The sequence below is a fragment of the Protopterus annectens genome, chromosome 5.part1 (assembly GCF_019279795.1).
Source record: "Protopterus annectens isolate FY-2018-M chromosome 5.part1, PAN1.0, whole genome shotgun sequence".
NCBI classification, from domain to species: Eukaryota; Metazoa; Chordata; order Ceratodontiformes; family Protopteridae; genus Protopterus; species Protopterus annectens.
In genome coordinates, this window is record NC_056736.1 from 269,325,923 (window position 1) to 269,349,745 (window position 23,823).

A 23,823-nucleotide genomic window follows, 5' to 3' on the forward strand; every position below is an offset into this window, starting at 1 on the left:
ATCAAGGATATCCACACCTCCAGGTTAGTGGCATTGCACAAAGTATCGGAGACCATCCATGTGCAACTGACAGTGGGCAAGACTGCTTTTCAGTTTATAGCATCCTACAGACCACCCTCTCAAAGTCAGGAATCCCACTCGGCTTTCCTGAAAACATTGGAGAACATGAAGATCTATCCGAACACCATTATATTGGGCGACTTCAACTACCCAAACATAAACTGGGAGCATTACTCAAGCCCCAGCACCTTAGCCCAAAGGTTCCTGGAATTTATAAACTCAAATGCTATGGAACAACTAGTCACCACTTCCACAAGAGGGGAAAACATACTAGACCTGATCATTACCAACATGGGGACTCTATGCTCCATACCAGAAGTATATCCCTCATTGGTAAGATCAGACCATAAATTAATTTCACTGGATATCCACATCCCGACCCCACCCCCAGCCCAGAAAACCACAGTGAAAAACTTCTCAAAAGCGAACTTCACACTTCTCAAAACCGAAGTGGAATCCTTCAAGGCCCCAGGGCCAGTGGAAACTACGGCCCAAACTACAGAATCCTATATAAATGCATTCTACGGACATCTCCAGGAATGCATGGATCATGCTATCCCAAACAAAATCAAGACCCAATCATCCAAAGGCAGGCATCCAGTCTGGTGGGCCGCACCAAAAATAAACTGCACAACAGAAGGAGGAAGCTACTACATGATAGAGCAAAATCCCTAAAAGGGAAGGCATCTCTAATCAGTACTAGCAAAAAATTACGATCCCTCATAAAATCTTCCAAGGCCAGCTTCGAGAGAAAAATTGCACAGGACACTAAAGACAATCATAAGGCTTTTTTCAGTTATGTTAGGAACCTGGGATGCAACTCCCAGACTTGTTCTGAGTTGATTCTAAATGACAAAAAATACACTGAACCCACAGACATCGCAAATATTCTGGCAGACAGGTTCAGTGCAAACCTCTCCACCCCCCCACCCCAAAAGAGCAAGTATCTATCCCAGCAGAGTGCAGCCTCCCAAACATTTCTGATGCTCAGGTGAAGGCCGCCCTCTCCAAAGCAAAAAAACACTGCTTTCATGGGACCAGATGGCGTCCCAGGTTGCGTCCTACATGAACTCCAAGAAGAACTAATCCCTCAAGTAAAACTGCTGTACAATCTCAGCCTCACTACAGGATATGTGCCCAAAGAATGGCGTACAGCAACAGTGGTCCCACTCCACAAAGGTGGCGCCTCTATGGACCCTGGAAACTATTGCCCCATAAGCCTGACTAGCCTAGTCTGCAAGGCTATGGAGAGGATCATCATGGAACTCATAAACAAAGACATTGGAGACCTACAGACACTAGATCCTACCCAATATGGCTTTGTCAAGGGCAGATCCTGCCTTTTGAACCTGGTCGACTTCTTCGAAACAGTCACCAAGGCCATAGATGAAGGGAAGGTAGTCCACACAGCCTATCTGGATCTTGCAAAGGCATTTGACACAATACCCCACTCGGGCATCACAGATAAGCTATCCAGCCTAAATATAAACCCCTATGTCACAAGATGGGTTGCAAACTGGCTCAAAGACAGAACCCACAGAGTCAGAGTTGCTGGAGCCATGTCAGACTCAAAACCGGTCACAAGTGGCATCCCACAAGGTTCTGTCCTGGGACCTCTCTTGTTCGGTATTTACTTTTCTGAGGTACAGGCCAACGTGGGAGGACTATGGCTCACCAAGTTCGCAGATGACTGCAAACTGGGCGCCATAATTGACTCTCCAGCTGACACAAACATCCTTCAAAAAGGTCTCGCAGAGATGGATAACTGGTGCCAGAGCCATGGTCTAAAGCTAAATGCCAAAAAGTGTATAGTCATACCCTTTGGCAAAAACAATGTGCCCACAAATTACCACATAGGTGGTAACCCATTAAGTACAGAGAAAGTAATTAGGGATCTGTGGACCCAAGCTGATAGCAATCTCTCCTTTGACAACCACATTGCCAAAGTGGTTAGAAAGACCTTCTACATAGCCCACCTCATCATGAAAGGATTCACATCTAGATCAAGAGAGGTAATCGTGCCCCTTTATTCATCCCTCATCAGGCCCATCATAGAATACAATGCCCCCTTTGGGATGTACCTTACCCGACACCTGCAGCAATTAGAAAGACCCCAAAAGTACCTCACCAGGAGGATCAAGGGACTCAAACAGATGCCATATGCTGCTCGGTTAAAAAAACTCCAGCTCTACTCAGTTGTATACCACCTACTTCGAGGCGATCTATGCCTGACATATAAAGCTATTTCCAACCCAGAATTAATGGACATGCTCCACCTCAGTAAATCTAAATCCCTTAGAGCCACGCGCTCGAGGGACTTGAACCTCAGCACAGAAATAAATAGAACATGCTGGAGGGACAGATTCATAACCCAGAGGCTCCCTTCGCTCTGGAATAGAATTCCAATTCATGTTAGGCAGAGCACCTCACTGACTCTCTTCAAGAAGAATCTTGATGATTGGATGGGGGATCATAGGTTTGTCCCAGGGATTACTTCCGTGTCACTATTAGACAGAGGCACAGCAAACTAAACTTTAAAATGGGCACAGTATACTCAAATCAAGGGATGGCATAAGCCAAACACAATCGGGCTAGGCTTATAAATGCCCCAGGGCAGATAGCCTAGTATGAACCTATGAACCTATGAGATGCCTCTGATGGTATTACCTTGCAGAAGTTTTAATGAGCAGCTCTTTTACTTTGTGTTAATGATGAAGATGATCTGAGACATGCACCGTAAAAGATTCAAGTATTTGCTCCAGTTAAAAAATTTCATTGCATAAATACTTTCAACAGATAAAAAAAAAACACTTAAGGTTACCTACATTTATAGCATTTTTTGGGATGATTCTGTTTCTTGCAATTGGGATTGCAGCTCTTTGACATTTTAACATCTAAAACTATTTTTGTGGCTCCCACACACTTACCTCATTAAACAATGTATGCATTTTCTGTTCTAGCTGCAGTGTTCAGCACACTAACAGCTCAGCAATCCGTCAGATGGAAATCATCCTAGAACTGTAAACTCTTAAAAGTATCAATTCTGAAACCTATATAGTCTTCAGAATTTGAACTAATGATGTAAGGCTCCTCTGGTAAATTGCTAAATATAACAAGCACTTTTTTTAAATTGACTGGTTAGTAATTAAAATATAATATACTAGAATACATAATAACATGCAATTAATCATTATATCAAAGAATGTCATGTTTTACTGTTTACATTATGAAGCTTGTTGTATATCCATAGAATTAATTCACTGACTATCCTCTGTCATCTCAGAAATGTCTTTATGTCCAAACCTTATTTTCTTTTTTCTGCCCAAGTCAACAGAACCATGTTATTTTCTGTTTATTAGCATTTATGCTATTTGCTGTTTGTGGCTTCTGATGTAGAAAGGAAATATCAAAACCAGACCAACAGCCAGCTCTGTTCAGTTGTCATATGCTATAGCCTCACTTATACCTCTCAACCTCTTAGAACAAGAAATCTGGACAAAGCCACAAATAATGGGGGGACAAAGGCCCCAAAATAGAGACACTTTCTAAATGTTGCTCTTACAAACTTAGAAATTAATAGCACAACAGATTTGAATTAGCATGAATTTTCTGAGTAATATGAAGTCTGAAACTTAAATATCTGCAATTATTTTTTTATTTCAATCCTCAGTGATTTGCCAGAAAACCAGTTTTATGAGAAACTGATGAAAAACATGAGGCAAATATCTAAACATTCTGCAAAAATCTGTAACAGTTCAGAGGTATGCTCACATCTATCTGCATGATTTTTTTTTACTTCCTTTCTCCAAAATATCAGTTTAATACAGTCTGCCGTGTAAGCACTGGCTCTAGGTCATTTGGTCATATTGACAAATGTTGATGTGACACCCTGAACCCAAGAGGATTGTTGATGATGATGATGACGACGATGATGACTAGCATACTTATTTGCTGGCACGGTCTTGCTTGGTTTTCTTCATATATGAGGAGTTTATGTTTTTGGTTATTTTAAGTTCCTAAGTAGCTAATAGGCATGCTGTTCAGGAGCTCCTGGAGGATTCTGTGTAGCTTTCTAATTACCCAGAGTGCTGTTTGGTTAAGTGACTTGCTCAGAGTCATGCAGTAGGCAAATGGAGGCTGATTGAATCAAACTCTAGACGACAGGAAACAGATCATTAACATCTCATAGTCTTACTCCTCTGTATTAAGTGCTAGACTAATTTGCCTGCTACTGATTATTTATCATACAAATACACACACACACACACACACACACACACACACACACACACACACACACACACACACACACACACACACACACACACACACACCACATTTCTCTTCTATTTCTTCCCTTAATTCCTTTCACCTATATATAGCATCCTGTTCCAGCCACTTGTTCTCAGTCCTAACAGAACAAATGTTTTTCCCTTCTTACTTTTTCTAACAGCTAAGTTGTTTCTACCCAATACAGTCTTGTCACCATTTATCATCAGTCCACCTATTCTGCCTAAAACATCTGCTGATTATAATATTACTCTCCCACTCAGCAGTCACTCAACTCCAGCCTACAGCAAACATCATCTGCTAAATAACTCCCTATTGTACTTTTATACCATCATATAGATTAACTTTCTACATCATCTCAACTTTTCTTTTCAATTCCTACAACAATGGTTTATATTCAAAGCATTATCCTGTTATTACTAAACTTACTAGCACACTCAGTATGATACCACAACCCTATTAAACCCTTCGCTGTATCACCCACTAACCCACATTCACACAGCCTAAACATATCAGGTCTATTTCTTTTTATATCACCAGAATTATATCTATTCAGCATCTTTGATCTCTAGACATATAGACTCCTTAAACTCAAAATCACAACACCAAGGACTATGGTAAAGATAAAAAGTAAATGTAATAGTTACTACATTTTTCAACACTCTACCATAAAAGTTAAACTTCGCAGAGCTATATATTCCAACTCAGGCTTACAAATACACACACCTACTCCACCATATAACATGCAGCTCTTACATCCCTGACTATCTGAGGATCAAATCTACTATTCCTTAATATGAACCTCAGGAGTATTTGCAATAAACTTCAAGCTTTCAAAACATGTTTATCACTTCTCAGTTATACTACTCGCTACTGAAACATGGTTAAAACCAGAAATAAAAGACAATGAAATACTACTCTCCGGCAGGAAAAATAAAAAAAGAGGGCAATATAGCCTGAATGAATCGTTGCTACAACTTAATATATTACAGCATGCTTAAGGCAACAAAATAATAGTATGATACATCGGTACAGCATAACATATTACAGAATGCATGAAACAGAAAAATAATGCAACACATTATTCGAAATATTAAATTAAACACAGAGTTAGAGACAGAGCGGCAGCAGTAGATGATCAGATATGGACTACCTGAAAGGACTGCACTAATTATAGTTGGGAAGTAGTTTAACTGTGGAAAAAAAAGTAATACAGGAAATCTGTATGCTTACCAATATGACAGTGAGCAATAAAGATATTAAGCAATAAAATAATAGTTTGGAGAATTAAGATGGGAAAATAACTCTATACAGAAAATACATGAGTTATAATTAGTCATCGACTTGACATGCTTAAAGAAGGATTAATACATATCATTCTATGCTGTCCCTTAAATAATGTTATACAGTTCCCAGCTGTCAATTACTTCATGTCTTAGTGTCAAGCAAGCTGACGTATGCATTAAAAAAATAGTAGCTGCTCAGTCATAGTGCATTATTTATCAAAGCCTTGCATTTTATGACTGCCATAAAATGCAGGGTGAGGGTTTGATATAATGGTTAAGGTCTAATACATGGTTTGATTCTGACTGCTGGTTACTGGCTAGGCTTGTAATGCTCTGCAAACTGATAACTTAGCATTTAACTATGAGCCACAGTGGCCCTGTTGAGTTGCATCAATGAAAGTATTGAAGGTTTGTCACATCATGTTTTTTTTTTTTAAATAGGCAACAAGTGGCTAACATACAGTGCACATGGCTACCAGACAGTGCACGTGGCTACCAGACAGTGCACGTGGCTACCAGACAGCACATTGTGCCTCAGACAAAGTGTCTCTGTCTAACCCCACAGTGACCCATGCATTAATCTTAGGAAGATAGGTCTTTACCCAGGACCAAGATGCACAAGTAATAAATGCACTCATTATATTTACATGGGTTGAACTTCTACAAGTTCGAACCACATATGTTCGAGATCATACTTTCGAATTTGTAAAAGTTCAAATGTTTGAATGGAAATCTCCATAAGCGGAGGTTTCCATTCACTTCATTGTGGTGTGATTTCGGAGTTGGTATATTTAAGTATCGGGGGGTGTGGGGGCCCAGCGCCCCATGTGGGGGGTGCGGAGGGGGGGCTTGCCCCCCCTGCTTACAGCAACTTATTGTTTGGTCCATTGTGTAGCTATTTTTTTTTTTACATACTTGAGGTTCTGTAACTTCGAACATAATGGTTCGACCATTAGGTGTTTGGAGCTACGGAACTTCGAATATGTAATATAGACCCTATTGACATACATACATACATACATACAAATGTTTCAGGAACAGGCATTAATCCCCTTCTAGCTTGCCAATATACCAAACCACTTGTTCCCATAATAAATGTCCAGGCTGTTCTTAAAAATATCTAAACTAGTACTTGCTTTAATGTAATTTGGTAGTCTGTTCCATGCATCAGCTGCTCCCTCATAGAACCAAGCAGTACACTTCTCATTCCTAGGGAATCTTCTGTACAGGTTATCTGATGATTCTCTAGTACGTTTTGATAACCCCAAACATTCTCAGAGGTAGTTGTCTCTAAATGCTCTATATACCTGAATAAGATCTCCTCTTAGATATCTGTAAGAGACATTATACAAGTTCAGACATTTTAGTCTTTCATAATAACTTAGATTCTCACATCCATGGATGGCCTTGGTATATTTCCGCTTTACTCTTTCCAGTTTATTCATGCTTGTTTTCCTATAGGATTTCCATATTGTTATTCCATACTCAGGTTTGGGTTTAATGTAACTAACAAATCATGACTTCATTATGTTTGATTTCCTAGACTTTATAAATCTTTTTATACAACCTATAGTTCTGTAACTATCATTTGCCAATTAGTTGAAATTTGCCAATTAGTTAGAAAAACTCATAGCTGAATCTACCCATATTCCCAGGTATATGGGTACGATGTCACATCCAGAAAATTAGGAACACCACTTCAGTATATTGAATATGATAAAAACTTATCCTGACAAGGTTTAAGTATACTGTGATACATCTTTTATGCACAAGAAATCAACCTCACACATTTTCAGCTATTCAGATTACAAGATTTAAATTTCATTGCTCAGGGTACAACCGGTATAGCTTCTGGTCCATCCACCCTTTGTGCCCTCCTACATGATTACAGAACATTATGACATGAATCTTTAGTGCTGCTTGTGCAGTTGAAATAAAAGTTTTCACACTTTAGGAGAGATTATTCAAAATTCACAGTATAACTCATGCGCTGAAGGATATCAGTGCCCATAACACTGCTGTCTTCCTTCCTCATTGCTAAGGTTATCAGACTGGAGAAAAGTTGTCCTTCCCTTTCACACCCTAATTCTTGGCAAATAATCAAAGAATTACCATTTTGATAAACTAAGGACTGACTGTCTACACTTGTTATAATAATATCTGGAAAGTTCAGCATTGCTTCAGATTCAGCTGACCTTCAGTTGTAACTGTAAATATGATTTGTTTTGACATCATCTGGCATTTCATACCATTGTAGCTGTTTGTGTTTGAGTATAAATACACCCTGTCATTGAAGTATCTGTATGTACAAACATTGCTGTTTTTTGTAATAATATGATGCTTTTTTTATTTTTGCTTTCTGTCATAATTTCTTCACATCATCTGGAACTACAGTTTAACATTTCAACAGCTGATTCAAAATATGTGCATGTTTAAATATTTCTTGAAGCTGCTAGACATGCCTTTTTCAAGCTGTTACATTTTAGAAGGCAAATAATCACAATATTAAAGTCCTAGTTTGCTCACACACTATTAATTAGCATACAAAAAGCTCTGAATAGTTAAAAGGAAACCTGATATCTGATTATTCTGGGAATATTTAATTTCACCAGATAATATTACTCATGCAGGAATGCATGTGAGACGATTAATGTCAGTTCATCGAAAAGTACGCTGATTGCAAACAAAGCTATAAACTCACTTTTTCAAGTGGTCTGCTTCTGATATAGTGTATTTGAAGAGGAATAAGACAGAGGTTAGTATCACGCTACACTCTGATGTACATTATTTGAAAAGGAATGAGACGAGTGTTAGAATTAGGTGATCTCATGATGTACTTTACCTGCAGAGGACTGAGACTGAAGTTAATATCAGGGTATACTTTGTATGCAATAATCTACAGTTTACTGACATAACAATTAATTGTATCAGGCGGACTTGCTGAGGTTCTAGTATAGATTTGTCTGGAAACAAAATTCCAGAGTCCGTTGTTGATTGCTTTTCAATACATTTTTGAACATTGCTACTATGTGTGTGACTTTACATTTATTTATACTGTGCTACAGCTGGCATGGCAAGTTTCATATCCTGTTAAGTTCACAAAAATATCTATCATGAAAGGCAAGTTTGTTAGTTCAAGTTCAGCCCTTTTGTAATGTGAAATTTAGGAGTTCTGTACTGATGAAAAAGGATAAATATTAGCTTGAAAAACAGTGAAATAAATCCCTGAATACTGCAATAAAAACAAAATTCGGCAACAGCTTTAAAAGTATACATACTGATAACCAGGTCCTACATTTAGCTGTGACAATGGTGATATTCATTCCTACGGGTTCCATTTATGTTGTTGAAAGGGATGTTCATCGAACGTCCTTTCATCAGCATGTAAACACCAAACTACCAAAACTTCGAACGGCCACATAAGCAAATTTTTTCCCCTGGGGAAAAATCATTTGGCTGTTGTTGGAAATTTGCCCTTTCCTCCACTGTAGTGCAATCGCAGAGTTGGTATATTTAGTTGGAGGGACACAGCACCCCATATCAGGGGTGTGTGTGGGGGCCAAAGCTTCCCACTTCATGGGTTGTGAGAGTTTGTTTTCTTTGTTGTTGGCCAAGTGATTTTTTTTCCCTGAGAAAAAATCACTTATGTGGCCATTCGAGATTTTGGTAGTTCGGTATTTACGTGTTGATGAAAGGGCATTTGATGAACAGCCCTTTCGACATAGTAATATAGACCCCATTCCTACTTCATTACATAATGTAGAACTTTCAGACTGGGCCCAAAAACTTAACATATTCTGAAAAAAATATAATAAATATAGCTGCACTTTTATAAATGTTAAGTGCCAGTTTTGTTTACTACCATCTTTTGCGGAATTCTGACCTGTAACCTGTTCAAATAGAAATTGTCTAGCTTTCCTCATAACTACCATGCAGTCTTTCTAAAATTAACTCTGCATTTGACAAGGATGGCCACTGTTTACAGTGAAACTTGTTGCTAGTTATGCAGATTTTAGTAGAAAGGCCATGATTACCCCAGCAGTGTAGAACTTAGGTCAAACACGTAACATGAAGCAGGGCAGTAAGAACCTACCAGTTTCAATGCCTATAAGCCTGTAGGGGATGTCATTACATTTGTCTAGTACTCTAATTAATACAAGGACCATATAAACTGTTTGATCATCTGTATACACACACACACACACACACACACACACACACACACACACACACACACACACACACACACACACACACACACACACACACACACACACACATATATATATATTATGAACTGCAAGTGCAGAGCCTGGTAAAAGAAGTAAGACAAATATGAACAATTATCTGTATGATGTTGAGCATAATTAGAAACTAAATCTCAAATCTACCTCTGTATGAGAAGCTCAAATACTGTTTTTTTGAAAACCTTGTCATATCAAAAGTATTGTAACCAATGTATCTTTTAAACTTGTGTATTCTGTGTGGGGCTAGTCCACTACAGACATTGAAGAAGACATTACAGTCCTGAAGTTAAAATTATCATCTGCAATGTCACAGTGCAAGTTTTCTTATCTTTAATAAGAATGCAAGTGATCTTTGACATGGATCTTACATAAGAAGTTATGGCAATAGTCAGTTTTATTAATTTGTATGCCAGTATTGTTACTGTACAGCTAGCTTTCCTTGTTTTCCTTTCTTTGCTCTTCCTTAAGGAAAGTGTGTACTACCCTTAAGGCTGAAAACATTTCCTCGATACTAGTTTATGTTGTTTGTGTGTGTATCTGTATATGTGTATATGGATTACATTTAGAAGCTCAAAATACTGAAATATCAAAATTCAGTATTTTGAGCCCATAACGTGGAATCCTGAAAACAATGAAACCTCAGAAGCGCGGAATTCAAAACCTCACACATCAGAGATTTTGAATTAGTGCTTCTGGTGTTTTGCTGTGGTTGTGGATTCAGATAAGTGTTTATTTGTTAATGGTTTTGGGTAGGGACTGTGGTGTGTGTTAGTGTGTTTTGTTGCTGTGATGTGTGTGTGCATGGAGAATGTAGTTTGTGTGGTGGTGTTTTGTGTGTGTTTGTATTATGTGCGACCTCGGAGTTAGGATATTTAAGTAGGGGGGCGCAGCCCTCCACATGGGGGGGTGCAGGGTGGCTTGCACCCCTGCTTTTATGTAGTAGAGAGTTTGTGTTTGTGTGTGGAGAGGAAGGTGTGTGTGCGTGTGTGTGTGTGTGTGTGTGTGTGTGTGTGTGTGTGTGTGTGTGTGTGTGTGTGTGTGGAGTAGAAGCGCTAATTCAAAATCTCCGGTGTGCGAGATTTTGAATTTCGCACTTCTCAGTATTCGTTCTTTTCAGGTTTCGACTTTATAGCCTTAAAATACTGAATTCTGACATTTCAGTATTTCTAGGATATAAAGTGAATCCGTGTGTGTGTGTGTATATATATATATATATATATATATATATATATATATATATATATATGTGTGTGTGTGTGTGTGTGTATGTATGTGTGTATTTGAGAAGGGAGAACAGTTATCTTACCTGGAGAATACAGCTAAGCTGAGAGGGATAGATGACTATTTTCATGCAGCTGATCTTAAGGGATCAAAACCAGGTAACACTAAAACATTTATAGTATTTCAAATGCTTCTTTGACTCTGCAATGAAATATAGCATATCACTACTTGAGATCCAGTCTCTGCTATTTGAGGAAGAACTGTTGATTATGCAAACCATATCTTATCATCTGTGAAACAAAATAGTCTTTGCTTATGGCTTACCTCAGCTTTTCTGAAGTAGAAATGAGAAAGTGTGAGAGATAGAGAGAGAGAGAGGTACATAAATGCACCATCCTTATGTTTTAGGTTCTGCCATCCTGCAATGAGCAATAAATCATTCATCTGTTTCAGCCCTTCTTTTATAATTTGAACTGGGGTAGCATTCGAAACATTATTTGCAATCCCTTTCCTTTCCTTCCCTTTCCTTCCCTTTCCATTCCTTTCCTTTCCTGTTGTAGCACTGATATGTCTTGCTGGAAGGGGAGTATAAGAACATTGGTAATATTTAATCTTATTTCATAATTCAAGCAAACGTTCATCTGGATTGTCCAAACTGAATGCATAAAAATGCCCTTTGAAAAGTATGAGCAGATTTGTATACAAAATTAGTATTTTATGTGGTATCAAGCCCCTTCAGCCTAAAACCCTGCTATTTGATATAATCATCTCCAAGATTCTCACACAAAATGCAAATGCTTGGCAAAATAGTAGAGTGTTGACCTTCTTCAATTTACTCAGAGAAAGATACAGTTTTATTAACTATGTGCTTAAAATAAGCAGATCTGAGCACTTTTGTTTCAACAGTCAAAATATGACATCTACTTCAGGAACTGGTATGGCCAATATGGAACATTAGTTCATCACATAAAGGACATTTTTGGCACCTGCTGCTTGTGGAACATCGCTCATCCTTGAAAATTGATCGACCCTGTTTGTTCACCACAAGGCCTATGAGGTTAGAGCAGATTGCAGAAGCTATCATTCAGGCAGTCATTAGGAATTTTTTTTTTTTTAGCTAATATTCCCAGCTGCAGCCCCTGCGGGGTGATGTAAGCATTCCCATCACTATGAAAGCCTCCTATGCCTTCCTGCCATGTGTATGTGCATGTGTGCGTGTGTGCATGTATGTGTGTGTGTGTGTGTGTGTGTGTGTGTGCGTGTGTGTGTGTGTGTGTGTGTGTGTGTGTGTATGTGTGTCTGTGCTTCCATATAAACACCAATAAGGGCTGCCATAACTGTCTTGTGAATGCCAGGTTATGTCCCCCCTTTCTATTGCCACTGTGATATGCAAGACTTCACTTGCATGGCAGCAGTCTACCAATGAGGAAATCACCATTCACCTTACCATGATAGGGAAGCCAATACAAGCCACTTACTCCCGCTCTCACACCCAGCTCTTCCAGTGCCTGATCTGCAATATGAACTTGAGTCCTATGGTCTCAGTGAGTCCTGTACCATAGAGCCAGCTAAGTGAAGAGCATTGCTCATTAGCAATAATATTAAAACAGTCACATTATTAGTAAATTAATTCTAAGATTAATTTATCTGTCTGATATATCTATTGCATATTTGAGTTCCTTTGTAATGAATGTAGCTTACTGGAAATGGGAATGGTTCATAAATAATAAAAAATCATAGGCATACCTAGTTCCAAAATACAGTAATAGGGATAAAGATGTTACCTACAGCTATTTATGCAGGTAGCTGAGGTGAAAACGTAATGGTGATGCATTTTAGTAACTAAACTGGTATTATTTTCAAATCTGTCCTACTGTTTACTGTTAAGTACCACTGAACTTTAGGTCTGCCATCCATGTTACATCACATTTTGTGGCTAATCCTCCTTGATATTTTCTTTACTTCTTGTGCAACCAAATTGTCTATTAACATATTGGTGATAAACATTAGAAATCTGACAAAATAGAGCTGTCAGGAGACTAGTGTACTTCGGCCGCATACTGATTGCAGTACAACATTATAACTAATTTCTGTGGTAACCAATTAGCAATATGCACTCTGTTCATTTCTGTAAAACCTTTGTTCATTTCTGTAAAACCTTGCACACTAAAAGTGGTATTCAGAGCTTTAGCCAAGCGGATCCCAGAACTCAAAAGCTTCATGCTTGGATCACGCATTCTCTAATACAGCACTACAGACTAAAAGAATACATGTATTTTGCCAAAGGCAATTTAAACAGATTTATTTTATTTAATAAACAATAAATAATAAGAGTAAGAATAAGAACACCGTATCTCTAAACACTGATTCAGTATCAATGTGGCACTTGCATTAGTGAAGCACCTCAGAATTTGCCAGAATGAAAAACTGAACACAACAAAATAAGAAATAAGCCATGACAATGTCTGCCATATAGAATGTTAATGGAGACCGTTGTAGGGTATCATAGGTAAACTGCTAGTAACCAAACATCCTGGGGAGTACATAAAAGTTCATTAGTGCTTACTTTGGAAGAAGTTATTAAATGTAGAAAAGGTCTCATAGTGCGTTATTTTGTAGATTTAAACTAGCTTTTTAAAGAATAATTAGGAAGGTTAAATCTATCAGTAAGATGCCCATATGTTGTATTATTCTGTCATGTAGATACTTGTGTAAATATATGGAATATTTGAAGAGATTAAGCCAGCTCTTATGGGATTTATACCTCATGCATCTTCTGTGATTGTGATGTAAACTAGTTTGTCTTCTGTGCATTGCAAGCAATTTATCACAGAATGTTATGCAGGAGCTGACTGATTGATTAAAGCAGGAAGCATATAAGTATCTTTTTGCCCTAGAAGTATAAGCAACTTGTGTGACTCACAGAGATGGTGGAAAATCTATCAGGAGAACTAACAGTATGGATGCTGAGTGCAGTAGCTGACCACAGAAGTTATGCAGGAAGATCTGTGGAGTCCATACAAAGGGACTTTATAACTTAGTGTGGATACCTGTATCGTTATGGTACAAGCACAGATAGTGGTAATTACTATTCACCCCCATTCTTTTTGCTACATAGAGGTAAGGTCAGTGCCTGAGAGAGCACATGCACACAGCCGTGATAGATCATGCCACACTATGATCCCAGTCCAGAGACATATGGGTGAGCAGCATAAGAGTCCAGTTTTATGAATGGCTGAGTTACAGAAGGTGTGATTGAGAGATCCAACATAAGAACTGAATCTGTCCTGTCCAGTGACTAGGAAGGTGTTTGTCATGGTGATTGGCATGTGTGTGTGTCTGTATATACAGCATGCATGTGTGTGAGTACAGGTACATGTGTGTGTGTGTGTGTGTGTGTGTGTGTGTGTGTGTGTGTGTGTGTGTGTGTGTGTGTGTGTGTGTGCGTGCGCGCGCATGCATGCTTTCAGCCAATGAATAACAGAAGGAAAATAGTATTGGCAGTTGTGATAGAAGTTATGGTATGAGTTTCTTCATTTTCCTTGTGTATGTATTCAGTATGACATTTTACTTAAGGGAGTTGATGGTTGTGATGGTGTAAGTTTCTGTATGTGTGTGTGCATGTGCGTGTGTATGTGCGTGCGTGTGGTGCGTTTGTGTATGTTTGTGTGAAGTAATGGGTGATGAGTTTCAATATCTATGCAAGCCTGGTACATCTGAGCATATGTTTATGGGCATAGAAATTTTTGTGGGTGAACTTACTGCAGAAGTGAAGGTTTTAGTTTAATGTTGAGGAAAAAGATATGCATTGCGTGAGTAGCATTGTTTTACTTAAAACATTATATCCACATTTCAAAGCTTACTGCACTGTAATGGCATTCTCTTTTTTTCAGTATTCCTGACAACATTATTACTCTGTCCCTTATGCTTGTTCTCTTTACGTACACCCTAGCTTAGTTCATTTGCATCTATTGTCATATTATGGGACAAGGTGTCAATAGGAGCTTGCATATACTCTTGCAGGATGCAGTTTTTAGCAGTTGCACAAAATTACCACATTCAACAGTCAACTGTTATACCACTTTTTTGACAAGTCATGTCCTCTTACAGTCAATGTTTTAAATAACTTTTTTTAGAAAAAAAAATAAGAATTGACTCAACTCCCCTGTGCTCCTGTCTCCACTAAAAACTTAAACAGCCTTTATGAACTCAGTGTGATTACCCAGTGAACACATGTATAATTAAATTAACTTATCTGACTGACTGGTTATCAGAATCTGTAAAAACATGCCCAGTTATGTTCTTATAATGTTACCAGACTGGGTAACAAAGTAATTTAGGCCCTGTTTATTCATACTCAGCTGCGATTCAAAACTGAGAGTGGATCGTGACAGAGTGACTACTATACTAAAAATGAATACTCTTTAAGAGGAGCAGAAATTGGTTTTGTTAAATGTCTAATCAAAATAGTTGTTACAGTCTGTGGTGGAGTGTCCTGACAAATGCTTTAGTGTCATACCACCACCCAATGTGCTAATGTAAATGCAATATTACACAGCTTTCGTACAATATTATAAACCAGTGGGTGGCTGACACAATCAATGACCAAGGGAAATAGGCTACTTTGTGCATTCTTCAGTTCATTAGATGATATTCCCATTACTCACAAAGAAAAACAAACACATAAAAACATTATTCAGTTATACAACTTGAAATTATTAAGTGGCAAAATAGTACAATAATCACCTCTAATGACATCCAGAAATGAAAGTATTTTTAAAAAGAATAAAATGGAATGTTTGACTAATCTTTCTATCATCCCTTTTTTAAACTTTCCTTCCAACTCTATAGACTGTGAAGATGCCATCCCTTATCAGCTCATCCATTCCCCATCCTAGGACACTGCATGATGGGGGTGAACACCAGGATTCATTGCCATCATCCAGCACTGTTTAGATTTTTAAAGCTCCTCAAACTTCCTGTTTTGGTCAGAATGTGCATCCAGTACCTGCTACACTGCCTTTTGTGACTTTGTGCTTGTATTTGATATGCGCTAGAAAAATCCTACTAGAATTCATGCACAGCTTTGGAAATTGTCTCCTTCCTGCAACCCCCCTACATACCTAGTGAGAGACCTGCAGTCTCATGCATTTCTCCAGGTGGGATACTTGCAGAAAGACAGTGCCAATCCTCCCTCTATGGGCCAGATGTCACTCTCTACTTATCCTGTTCTATCCCTGTTTGCTCTTGTACAGGCCAGGCCACTACTCAAACCTTGGTCATCTGAGGCATAATCAGGGCAAAAGTATCTGCACCACCAAATTTTAAAAATGATCACACAAGTGTATAAATATTAAACAGAAAGGGGAAATTGATTTGTCATCTTACTGGTAGTAAAACTGCATTACAGCCAGGAAAAGAGATGGCTAGCACTGACTAAAGTGAAATTGGTCTTATGACCATCATATGACCTACAGTAAGTTCAGAAATTAAACCAGGAGAAAAATCATTAAAAAGCACAAATAAGCCCAACTCTATTTCTCCAAAATGGAAGACATTCACCATGACTCCTTCTTGGTACTGTAGAAGAAATGTAACACAAAAATGCTTACAAATAAACATACCAAGTTTAAGACTATAGACACAAGGCTATGGTTTGTTAACTTGCTGCTTCCCATAAACCAGTGTTGATTCCCTTAATCTACATGTCCCTATGTGACTCTTGGCAAGTGATTAAACCAGGCAATGCTCTGTGGCAATTGAGAGTAAAGACTGGACTTCCTAATCATCTTATGGACTGCGTGCTTGGTAACTACCTATGAACCTGTTTGTGGCCAAATGGTGCTTTGTACTGGTAAACTAAGTGGATGTTGCTGTGCAAAGTGTTCACGTGCACACATTATCTAGCTGAGATCCACAACATAAATGGGCATACAGAAAAATGGCACCAGCATGCAACAGGCTTGTTTATATACAAAATATATTCTTTTAAAATAATACTTCACTTAGTAATAATAAACAACTACTTGCCATGAGCAACAAAATTGGTGTTGTTTGTTCATGTGGCCTGTTTCACTCTTTTGGTAATACACACTGTGCATTGTCAACCCAATGCAGACACCTCTCTACATAAATGGCACATATACATTATTAAACAATGAAAAGTCTCTCTGCTGACTGGCCAAATGCAGATAGTGTGCTTTTTTATTATTGTTTACTTAGAACAATAACCATTTATCAGTACATCTTCACAAAAGCACATGTCAGGAATTGACAGTGCAGTTCTAAAGCAGTTTAAAGTATTTTCCAACAATTGTTAAAAAAGTCTATTTCCGTTTTTTTCCCCCCTAATGTTTAGTTTTATGGTTGAGGCTTCTTTAGTTGTTAGTTATGTATTTACTTCATTTAGTTGTGATTTAAAATGTAAAATTGTGTTCACTACCTTATATAGCATTGCCTTAGCTGTAATACATTATTTTTTTCTTATGTTTTCCCATTTTTGTGAAGCTACAGAATTTTAATTGTAATAAATCAGTGTAGCAAAACCTAGTAACAACAAAAAGATGGATGGGTCATGCAAGACCCCTTTTCAGCAGAGACCCAGGGAAAAAACACCAAAAACATATCAACTGATAGAAAAACATACAAAGAGGTTATACTAGACCCTTTGTGAAAAGAAACTATATTTAAAATGTAGTGATTACAGATTCATCATAGACTTTGTGTCTAAGTACCACTACTTATCTCCTCCCCACTCTTCTTTATGGCGCTCTCATTCTTGCTAATTTCCAGGCTTCCCAAAAATTAAAACTTGAACAATGCTATAACAAAGTTGCTAAATTTGCAGCAAATGCCCCTTTCAGAGCCCGCCACTGTATAGCACTGAAAAGCTTAAACTGGTTAGAACTGAGACATCAACTAAAATTTACATAACTTCTTACCAACTATAAAGTTATCCAGTGTCCAACTGTCTGCCCACCCCTAAAAAAGATCTATGTTCCTGGTCAGTCATTGAGATCTAGTGACCAAAAACTCCTGTCTGTCTACAAACAGAGCAAATCTACTGGGCATTGCCTGTACTTGTACAAGGCTGCTAAAGCCTGGAACTCCTTACCTGTCTTCATGAGGTCTATACCCTCCCTCCCATCTTTCAAACCACTCTGAAAGACTTCCTAGCTAAAATCTGTCTCTGTTCTTGTTCATATCCAGGATAAACTATATCCCTAAATGTGAACTAGTACCTTTTCATTTCTTATACCTCCTTACTCTCCTCTCTTTACTTCCTTCCTTATTTCTATTAAATTCTCTTCCCTGACTTCCTCTCTAAATATACCATATGCCTGTTTTCCCTCACTTCATATTGCAATTCTTATTTCTGTTACACTAACTTACCTTAATTTCTCTACAAACTGTCTAAAATTTCTCTAAATATTAAATGATTGTCGTATACCTTGTATTGATTTTTAATCAATGTTTTTATGTTGGTTCTAATTTTTTTATAAATATTTAAACAGCAGATGATTTTGTTTTATTTTTAAAGATAGTAAAATTATTGTTCTTAAAATCTTTTGTAATAATTTGGATCTTATCTCCTCAGGCCTCCACTGAAAATAGACTTCTACCAAGGCCGACTTTCCCAGTAATCAAATGTCAATAACTAAATAAATATAATAAAATAAATAAGTGAATATGACAAGTATCAGTTGTCAACGAAGGAAAAGTAATAAAAGGGGGATCACAGCAGAGCAAATAGGCTACAGAGTTGTATAAGAGTGGGAACAAGAGTACAAGAGAAAGACATTGAGAGCTGGCAGTTAAGTAATTTAAAACCGTGAGTAATGACTTATAGATCTGGTTAACAATGCTGCTTTAAGTTTAGTTTGGAAAAACAACTAGGATGACTTGATTCTATTTATTTCTTTATATATTTTAATCAGGGTAGTACACTGATATCAATTGACCATTTCCAGGCACACACCAGGTGAATAGGATCCCATAAAAAGGGAACAAAACAAATATATAGATGCAAGAATATGCTGCAACATTTAGTCCAAGAAGCAGTTGACAATGTTATAACATCCAGGGAAAATTGGAGTTATGCTTAACAGAGCATTATGGATATGATGTAGCCATAATGACTGAGATGCCTCATGCTACAGGGGTAGCAGCATATTGCATATTGTTATATAGAGAGGTATAGCTGCAGGAAAGGATACCTTGGGAGAAAATAGAGAAAAGGTGGGAGAGACATGCAGAGGAAAGAGGAGCAGAAAGGAGAGATGAGAGAGACATGCAAAGAGAAGAGGGAAGTAGGATGAACTAGAGGCAGTAAGTAAAGTGGCTGACAAAGAGATAAGGAAGGATGAAATAGGGGTAAAGGTGTGTGAGAGAGACAGCTGCAGGTTGCATGTAACTTCTGGACATCTTGGATATGAGTGGGGAATAGACTCCCATAGTTTAGGTACAAGGATGGGGAATTTAGGGTCAGTGCAATAAAGTTTAGTTTTTAGAGTTAGTAGAGTAGGTTGAGATTGAGAAATACCCCTAAATTTATTTGTGGGTGTTTTTTTTGAAAAGTGAAAGAGGATGATGTCTCAGGAGAAAGGGCTTTGTGAAATTTTGTTCATATTAGGAGTAATATTCTATAAATATAGTGGTATTAGTAAAAATAGTAGTAATAATATTCTAGAAATATTTCCCTCAGCTTAGCCATATGGTCATTTTTGGTAAAAATCTATGATATGCTTTAAATCACTTCAAATATTAATCTGGTTATTGCATTCTCTGCTGTGATATACTAACAACCCTATACTGTAACATGCAATAATAGCATGTGCTAATTGTACCACATACTATTAAATATTTTATATAATGCGACACATTACAACTAAAATTTAAAATTTGAAAGACTTGACATGATTTTTATTAAGACAAAGATTTTAATAAACAGATTTTTCTTCCTGTTCAAAATTCCTTGTTTTTTTAAATGGGTTGTGTGTTATTTCAAGATTTTTTTTTCACTATTGGAAAGGTAAACTGTTTGGAAACATGTTCTCCCCAGGGTGGGTTGGATGATAATCTTTACAGGGAGAAGCATTCTCAAAATGGCACATGCTAGTATGTGGTTAGAAATCATTTAGGTATGTCCCTGAGAAGCAGGCAAGTATAACTAATTAACTAGAACCATTGGTATGTGCTACATAGAAAAAAATATGATTGCCACGGTTTGCTCACTTAACATTACAGCAGTAATAGCTTGCAGCCAAAGTACATTTCTGAAGTGAGGATATTAAACCAAAGCACTAAAGCAGATGAAATTGGGTGATGTCACTGGTTTTACAATGATTTGCTATGTTGGTTGTTCAGTATTTTGTGCAACATACAGAAAGATATCCATTTACTACTCCCTCCCAGTTCATTGCTGATATATTCAAGAGAAATGTTGCAGATGTATTGAAGTAAATATGAAATTCCAGACACAAGATACCATTTATGGATAGACACATCCATTTTGCCCTGGTCTCTTTTTAACTGCTATGTCTGTCCATATAGCTCTCAGCCTCTTACCACAAGAAAGGTGGGCAAAGCCTAAAATAATGGGGGAACAAATGCCCCAAAATAGGGACATATTTTAAATATTGCTCTTATAAACTTAGAAAGTTGCTAGAATAACAAGTTGTGTGTTATCATGCATTTTCTGAACATTCTTGCAAAAATCTGGACAGTTGAGAGGTATTTCTGTCTATCTTTACTGCAGACTGATTGAAGAAGCAATTACTTTTGAAGTGGTAATAATTATTTCATTCACTGTCAGGTAACAGGGACATGCTAACACATTTACTGTCCACACTGTACAAGATGCCTTGTAAATATACATTCAGGTACTGTAAATGTTCAGTAACATTTTCTACATTTCAGGTTCATTACCCTCTAGAAAGTGAATGTGTTCTTCCCAGATTTAGTGACATGTTTTACTTCCTTTATTTGAATCTGTACTCCACCTTTTCGTTAAGTAATTTGCTAACACGGCATATGTTGTTAGTTTTTGATAAAGTACAGTATACATGTCAACAAGCAACATTCCATAATTACCCAGCCTGATATAAAAATACAAACTTTCCTGAATAAAGGTAAGTAAATAGTAATAAATAAATGCAAAGGGAAATCTGTCTTTGATTAAGTTGGGGTGTTTGTTGCTTACACCCAAAAAGCACCACCATCTACCAATTAAAGGTACATAGACACATAAAGAAAAACAAAACATAACTTTCTGTGTTATAGTACAGTAAAACTAATATCTACAAGACAACCAAAGTAAATAAGCCATCATGGTAACTGCAACACCTTAACACACAAAACAGATAACATATGCAACAATTAGTTGACAGCAGCACATATTCCTGCAAGAAAACACTTACTCTTTTTCTCATATTGGATTTCTGCTGTCTTGACATTGCTGATTTATTTTTACCGAATATACTAATTTTGAATAAAATAAATTGAAAAATGTGTTTTTGCCTTTTCCCCTCCTCCAGCCACGAACCCTTGAATCTGTCAATGATATTTTACTCTCTCTTACCTTTTATAAATGACATCTGAAGGCTCCTCCCTTGAATAGATGTTGTCACCTTAGAACTGCAGCACAGATGGGTCTAGTATGTTCTGCATTATCCTGGTAATATGTTGTGGTTGTAAACCTGACCTTAGCAAACAAGCAGCACTGAAACTATGTGCTATAAAATGCATGTAATTTGAAAATATTTTTGTTTATGTGAGTGAATGTGTTTCACATTCTTTCTCTGTGTTTTCTGTGCTACAGAATACCAACTACTATTTTGTATGGTTTTGTACTCCCCTTCTCCTTTCAAAGTTAATTTGATAAATAAACTGCTGCACAGTTTAAACACTGTACCACAAAGATTTTTGAGTAATATTAAATCACATCAACATTTTTGTTTTAATCATTTCATTCACAAGTTTCAGATAAACTGTTCTTATTTTAAATTTTGAATGTAAAAGCAAACAAATTGAGGTTCAAAAATGTCTTACATATAATAGAAAGTTCTTGAACTCACTATATATCTTAATAAATTGTTTCTGGTTCATGGAATGGTGGTAAACCCCTTAAGGGAAAGGCCAGTTTTTTTGGTACATGCAAAGTATGTTTGAGTTGCATGCTAATGACTGCATTATTTTTACTGTAGAATTTATAAATTAAACTGAGTAAGAATAACATTCCTGTGTGACTTAGCAGATGGCAGATATTGTAGAATGAGATGTTCCACTGTGTTTTATAATACTAAGTTACACTGAATGAAAATATTCTCAATGCCACTTCTGACCAGAATGCTTGAGATGACCAAAAATATTGGTTCCCCGTTGTGCTGGGATCTACAGATAGAGGGGTATGTCAAACAGTGTTGACTTCAGCTACTCATTTCTGTATGAACCTGGCAGAACACAACATACGGAATTGCCACAAGATGGATAATGATACTCAACACTCTGTGTGTCAATGTAGTTGCACAACTGTGTGTGAGTGAGTGTGATTATAAGTATTTGTACATGTGTGTGTGTGTTTGCACATATGTGTGCTTGTTTGTGTGTTTGTGGACTTGTATGCATATGTGTGTATATGTGTTTAAAATGGCTGCAAATTCCAGCAGAGACCAAGTCTTTTCAATACTGTGTATAGCAACAAATGGAGCATTCTAGAAACTAATGTGGGATACACTGGTTGCATCAAAGTTATCTGCTTTCACTATAGATTATTTAGTATTTGACAGCATGCTACAGCATGTCACAAGCACATTGTGATTTTCTGATCAGCTGAAAAATGACACAACACAATGAGTGACTTCTAGTGTTTGCTGCCTTTGACTAGTGGACCTACAAGGCAACCAATGGACCAATAGGAAGCTTGTATATCAGCCACATTGAGTGTGGTTTCATCAACTTGTCTGCTTGTCTGTAACACAGATGGCCTGTTAATTTGTATGTGTGTGTGTGTGCGTGCGCGCACGCAGATGCATGTGTATTCATGCATGTGTGTGTGTGTGCGTGTGTGCGTGTGTGCGTGTGTGTGTGTGCATGTGCGCGTGTGTGTGTGTGTGTGTGTGTGTGTGTGTGTGTGTGTGTGTGTGTGTGTGTGTGTGTAGACATCCTCGTATGTGCATGGATAAAATCCTGGAAGAGTGCCTAGTTACATTAGATGAAGACTCATGTAATAAGATCCTACATGACACTTCATGAATGAGACTATATTCTGTAAATAGTAGATGCTGTGCAGCAAAATGCATTACAGAATAGTACAGGAAATTAATGCTACATTTTCTCTTTTACTACTAAGGTGATTCTGTCTCTAAACATAGCTGATGACTTTACTGCACCATCTACACAATGCAGTTGAGCAAAGGACCAACCACATACTGAAAGAAGAAATGCAGTAGACAAAATCCTTGGATAGCTACAGTTATATATCAGGTTCCTGATACCTTTATTGGAAACTTCTTATGCTTTCCTTCTCTTCCTTGTCTTTGCTAATCTACATGAGATGGCAGGAGAGGAAAACATCAGAAAACCAAGAGCCACCAGGTGTAACACACAGTACAGGTGGTCAGGGAAATGTAGATCTGGAGGGGTATTGTGCAGAGCCCATCTCAACATTCAGTTCAAAGACTGAAGGACATACAAGCACAAGCACAAGAAAGCAAACCATA

At 37.5% G+C, this 23,823-nt stretch overlaps 1 protein-coding gene across 1 annotated transcript in view; it reads right to left on the minus strand.

Moving 5' to 3' along the window:
* Window positions 1–21,648, minus strand: part of LOC122803366 (sodium/potassium-transporting ATPase subunit alpha-1-like) — a 577,066-nt gene extending 555,418 nt beyond the window's left edge. Inside the window, exon 1 of the mRNA XM_044072943.1 lies at window positions 21,523–21,648. Within this exon, the coding sequence (XP_043928878.1) occupies window positions 21,523–21,558 (36 nt within the window). The 5' untranslated portion in view covers window positions 21,559–21,648. The remainder of the gene's footprint in view (window positions 1–21,522) is intronic.
* Between the last annotated feature and the right edge of the window lie 2,175 nt (window positions 21,649–23,823).